Source organism: Cebus imitator, unplaced genomic scaffold, assembly GCF_001604975.1.
Source record: "Cebus imitator isolate Cc_AM_T3 unplaced genomic scaffold, Cebus_imitator-1.0 Scaffold417, whole genome shotgun sequence".
NCBI lineage: Eukaryota > Metazoa > Chordata > Mammalia > Primates > Cebidae > Cebus > Cebus imitator.
The window spans coordinates 521,462-527,496 of record NW_016107732.1 but is presented as its reverse complement, the minus strand read 5'-3'; the positions used below and the strand labels follow the sequence as shown (position 1 = coordinate 527,496).

At 47.1% G+C, this 6,035-nt stretch overlaps 1 protein-coding gene across 2 annotated transcripts in view; it reads right to left on the bottom strand.

The window, feature by feature from the left end:
- Positions 1-6,035, bottom strand: part of ZNF547 (zinc finger protein 547) — a 16,441-nt gene that overhangs the window by 3,366 nt on the left and 7,040 nt on the right. For both annotated transcript variants that reach the window (XM_037731738.1, XM_037731737.1), the window contains one exon: positions 4,902-5,028. In XM_037731738.1, coding sequence (XP_037587666.1) covers positions 4,902-5,028 — 127 coding nt within the window. The remainder of the gene's footprint in view (positions 1-4,901; positions 5,029-6,035) is intronic.

The following is a 6,035-nucleotide window of genomic DNA, read 5'->3' as shown; positions in this document are numbered from 1 at the left end:
AGTGCTGGGATTACAGGCTTGAGCCACCGCGCCCGGCCTCTAATTTTTTGTATTTTTAGTAGAGACGGGGTTTCACTGTGTTGACCAGGATGGTCTTGATCTCTTGACCTCGTGATCCACCCGCCTCGGCCTCCCAAAGTGCTGGGATTACAGGCTTGAGCCACCGTGCCTGGCTGTCCTGTCTCTTTACTTCTCAGATCAAGCGCCTCAGCACAGCATAAGGGACACCCCATGACCCAGTGGGGCCAACAGCCCTACACACAGGCTGGAGTGTAACAAACGCCCACAAAGAGTTTTGCACAGGACTTTCCTGGCCCTTAAAGCATGACAAGGTAACCAAGGAATTCTTACAGGACCCGTTTAGGATTAAATAAGTTTTTTGGGGGGGTCTGAAAAAACTCCCATAGCCTTCACGAACAAGTTTATTGGGGTTCTAAAGAAACTCCCCAAACCTCTGTGATTTAGAAGGAGACAAGATAAGGGTAATAACCCCAGCACCTGGACCCATTTAGATTAAGTAAGTTTACTGAGGCACCAGAGGAAGGTCTTCAGGACTCAGATCTTAGTCATAGAGAAGTTAATCACTTATGTCTTTAGATGAATGCACACTTAAATGTAGACAAACAGCTTAGAAGGTATATAAGCTCTGGAAAAGTTTGTAATTTTGAGTTGGTCTGGCAATAATTTCCAGGCCTTCTCCTTATAATAGGTTACAGAAATAAAAACTTTATTTTTTCCCAGTTCATCTGCAACTCATTACTGGGCTGCGAGAATAAGCAACCCTACCTTCGGTTTAGTCTGGGAACAATGTGGTTAGGCTTTGTGTTCCCACCCAGAGCTCATCCTGAATTGTAATCCCCATAATCCCCATGTGTCAAGGGTGGGACCAGGTAAAGGTAAACACAGGGCTGCTCCCCTGTGCTATTCTCATGATAGTGAGTTCTCCTGAGATCTGATGCTTTTATAAGCATCTTGCATTTCCCCTGCTTGCACTCACTCCAACTTGCTGTCCTGTGAAGAAGGTGCCTGCTTCTCCTTTGCCTTTCGCCATGACTGTAAATTTTCTGAGGCCTCCCCAGCCATGCAGAACTGTGTGTCAATTAAACCTCTTTCATTTATAAATTATGCAATCTTGGGTATTTCTTTTTTTTTTTTTTTTTGAGATGAAGTATCATTCTGTCCCCTAGGCTGGAGTGCAGTGGTGTGATCTCGGCTGACTGCAACCTCTGCTTCCTGGGTTCAAGCAGTTCTCCTGCCTCAGCCTCCCGAGTAGCTGGGATTACAGGTATGAGCCACTATGCCTGGCTAATTTTTTGTTGTTGTTACTTTTGGTAGAGACAGGGTTTCACCATGTTGGCCAAGCTGGCCTCAAACTCCTGACCTCATGTGATCTGCCCACTTCAGCCTCCCAAAGTGCTGGGGTTATAGGTGTGAGTCACCAAGCCTGGCCAAGTCTCAGGTGTTTCTTTTTTTCAGACAGAGTTTTGCTCTGCCACCCAGGGTGGGATGCAGTGGTACAATCTCAGTTCACTGCAACCTCCGTTTCCTGGATTTGAGTGATTCTCCTGCTTCACCCTCCCAAGTAGCTGGGATTACAGGCACCTGCCACCACGCCCAGCTAATTTTTGTATTTTTAGGAGAGACGGGGTCGCACCATGTTGGGCAGGCTGGTCTTGAATTCCTGACCTCAGGTAATCTGTGCCCAGCTGAGGTATTTCTTAATAGCAGTGTAAGAATGGACAAATACAGTAAACTGGAACTGAGGTAGTGGGATACTGCTCTAAGGATACCCCAAAATGTGGAAGTGACTTTGGAACTGGGTAACAGACAGAGGTTGGAACAGTTTGGAGGGCTCAGAAGAAGACAGGAAATGTGGGGAAGTTTGGAACTTCCTAGAGACTTGATGGATAGCTTTGATCAAAATGCTGACTTAGTGATATGGGCAGTGAAGTCCAGGCTGTGGTGGTCTCAGAGGGAGATGAGGAACTTGTTGGGAACTGGAGTAAAGGTGACTCTTGCTATGCTTTAGCAAAGAGGCTGGCAGCATGTTGCCCCTGTCCTGGATATCTGTGGAACTTTGAACTTGAGAAAGATGATTTAGGGTATCTGGCAGAAGAAATGTCTAAGCGGCAAAGTGTTCAAGAGGAAGAAGAGCATAAAATTCTGGAAAATTTGCAGCCTGACTATGCAATAGAAAAGAAGAACTCATTTTCTAAGGAGAAATTCAAGATTGCTGCAGAAATTTGCGTAAGTAACGAGGAACCAAATGTTAATCACCAACATGATGGGGAAAATATCTCCAGGGCCTGTCAGAAACCTTCCTAGCAGCCCCTTCCATCACAGGCTCAGAGGCTTAGGAGGGAAAAACGGTTTTGTGGGCTCAGCCCAGGGTCTCCCTGGCTCAGTATAGCCTCAGGACATGGAGCCCTGCATCCCAGCTGCTGGCTCTGGGTCCCCCTTCTCTGTGCAGCCTCTGGACATGGTACCCTGTGTCCCAGCTGCTTCAGCTCCAGCCATGGCTAAAAGGGGCAAGATACAGCTTCAGCCATTGCTTCAGAGGGTGTAACCCCCAAGTCCTGGTGGCTTACACATGGCGTTGGGCCTGTGGGGGCACAGAAGTCAAGAATTAAAGTTTGGGAAGGAACTTCTACCTACATTTCAGAGATGTATGGAAATGCCTGATGTCCAGGAAGAGATTTGCTTCAGGTGTGGAATTCATGGAAAGTCTCTGTTAGGGCACTGTAGGAAGGGAAATCTGGGGTTAGAGCCCCCACACAGAGTCCCTACTGTGGCACTGCCTAGTGGAGCTGTGAGAAGAGGGCCACCGTCCTCCAGCCCCCAGAATAGTAGATCCACAAAGAGCCTACACTGCATGCCTGAAAAAGCCGGAGACACTCAATGCCAGCCCATGAAAGCAGCTGAGAGGGGATCTATACCCCCTCTCAAAGCAAAGCCACAGGGGCAGAGCTGCCCAAGACTATAGGAGCCCACCTATTGCATCAATGTGCCCCATATGTGAAACATGGAGTCAAAGGATACAAAGGATATCATTTCAGAGCATTAAGATTTAATGACTGCCTCGCTGGGTTTTGGACTTGCATAGGGCCTGTAGGCTTTGTTTTGGTCAATTTCTCCCATTAGCAAGGGCTACATTTATCCAATGCCTGTATCCCCATTATATCCTGGAAGTAGCTAACTTGCTTTTGATTTTACAGGCTCATAGGCGTAAGGGACTTGCCTTGTCTCAGATCAGACTTTGGACCTGGACTTTTGGGTTAATGCTGGAATGAATTAAGACATTGGGAGACTGTTGGGAAGGCATGATTGGTTCTGAAATGTGAAAGGGACATAAAATTTGGGAGGTGTCAGGGTGGAAAAATATGGTTAGGCTTTGTATCCCCACCCAAATCCCATCTTGAATTGTAATCCCCATAATCCCCACATGTCAAGGGTGGGACAAGGTGGACATTATTGAATCATGGGAACAGTTTCCCCCATACTGCTCTCATGATACTGAGTAAATTCTCATGAAATTTGTTGGTCTTACATGTCTGGCATTTTCCCTGCTTGGACTCATTCGTCTTGCCGCCCTGTGAAGAAGGGCATCTTGCCTGCTTCTCCTTTGCCTTCTGCCATGGTCATAACTTTCCTGAGGCCTCCCAGCAATGTGGAACTGTGAGTCAATTAAACTTTTTTGCTTTAGAAATTACCCAGTTTTGGGTATTTCCTAATAGCAGAGTGAGAATGAAATAATATAAACACTAAAGCCAATGAGAAGAGGTCTGCTGTGCAGAGTTGGGCCTGGCAAATACCCATGTTGGGAGAGCCCTGATGATGGGTAAGAACACAAGAGACGGGTACTATGCAGAGAGGAGGAGAGTGTCCAAGTTACTTCTCTGAAAATGGCTCTCCATAGGCCATGGCTGCTGGTGACTAGTGAGCAGTGTGTAGAAGGCTGTGTCTAAACCCAGAGATCTGATTGTGACAAAGGAGCTGGTGTTCAAGGACTACTGACAAATACATGCAGACCTCACAACACCTTAGGTACAGGTCATGCACTGGAGGGCACTGCAAAGGGAGCAGTCAAAGAGAATGGGTAACAGATGGAAGCCAGGGATTAGAAGTCAGAGTAGAATTGACAATGGGGGAAGGAAAAGAAGAGTGAGTTGTGGCAACTGGTCTTGAACTAAACAACAGGGGTCAAGAGGACAGGTTCCTAGTGTGATATGACTCCAGCTGTGACATCATACCTTTTTCCAACTCCAAGGAACCAGGATCATGTTCCTCTGAGCTGCTACAGCCCTTCAGGGAGTAACATCCACCCTCTTGGGTGCCCAGGGCCCTCCCCATTGCTTAAGGTGACAATCTGTGGGACCTGGAAGAGACCAGTCCTAGGGGAAAGACACAGAAAGAGATGAGACAGCACATGCCCAGAGAGATTGACCCAGTGATATTCCACATTCTATAATCATCAGAACTTCACAGAAGATTTCTACATCCTGCACAATCAAGCCAGTGGTTCACCAAATTAGATCAGGTCAATACCTGAAATTCCAAGAACAAGAAGGCACCAAGAAATACAAGCAAGAGCAAGGAAACGGCAAAGCACAGAGGTCCCACCCATTTGACTAGAACACAGAGCCGATGGGTCTCTACATCAGATTCAACATTTCTGGATCCTGAGCCCTTTCTTGCAAGCCTCAGAGCAACAGGGGATGGGGCTGCTAGGAAAACAGGAGCACAGAGCACACAACCCAGTCCTGACTCTCATAGAATACATGACATGAAACAAGGAAAAGCAGCAGCACCCACGGTCTCACTGTGGGAAATGCAGAGCTGCCTTTGGGTAAAAAGGGATAACCCAACCCAACCTGGACACTGGGCAAGTGTGAGGGCCTTACCTAGTGAGGACAAAAGGGCTAAATTCTCCAGCATCACATCGCGGTACAGCAATCTCTGAGCCTCATCAAGGTGCCCCCACTCCTCCTGGGAGAAATATATGACCACATCCTCAAAAACCACATGGTCCTGCCAAATTGGGAAAGATGAATACGTGAGCAGCATTTTTTCAAGCTGTATTTACTTAAGTTCTCAATTTCCTACTTATATTTACCATCCATTAAACACAGGGCCAAACTAAAAGCAAAATGTGTTTCCATCTCCCCTACCACTCTGGGCACATATTCTGAACCACCTCCATCTCTAACTTTCTCAAACCAAGCCAGTATTTCCTGTGATCTAAATCAACTCAGGGACAGGTACTGCACAACTAGGGACAGTCCCAGTAGCCCAGGTGTCCTGGAATTACTTAAACTAGCCAAACTATCCTGTCACCCAGCCCTGCCTTGTTTCCCATGGAAACCCCAATAGCGTCTCTGAGCTAAACTAAACTTTCCCCTCACACCAGTTTTCCTCCTGACCAAATCTGGTGCTTCACCACGTGGCCCTGTGTTATGTGCTGTGCACCCTCCTTAGGGAAATGTAAGGAATAAATATCTTCTTTCATTAATTTCAAGTTCTCTAAGGGGTTCTGGAAATAAAAAAAAAAAAAAAAAAAGGAAAATATCTTATTTCAGTGTCATTGGCCTGTCCCTGGGATCACTCACTCACATCCATAAATGAAAACCCCATGGGGACCAGGCTTGATGGCTCATACCTGTAATCCCAGCACTTTGGGAGGCCACGGCAGGCGGATCACCTGAGGTCAGTAGTTCGAGACCAGCCTGGCCAACACAGTGAAATCCATCTCTGGATTTCTAAAAATACAAAAATTAGGCTGGGCGCGGTGGCTCATGCCTGTAATATCAGCACTCTGGGAGGCTAAGGGGGGCAGACCACCTCAGGTCAGGAGTTCAAGACCAGTCTCACCAACATGGAGAAACCCTGTTGCTACTAAAAATACAAAATTAGCCAGGCGTGGTGGTGCATGCCTGTAATCCCAGCTACTCAGGAGGCTGAGGCAGGAGAATCACTTGAACCCAGGAGGTGGAGGTTGCCATGAGCTGAGATCATGCCATTATACTCCAGCCTGGGCA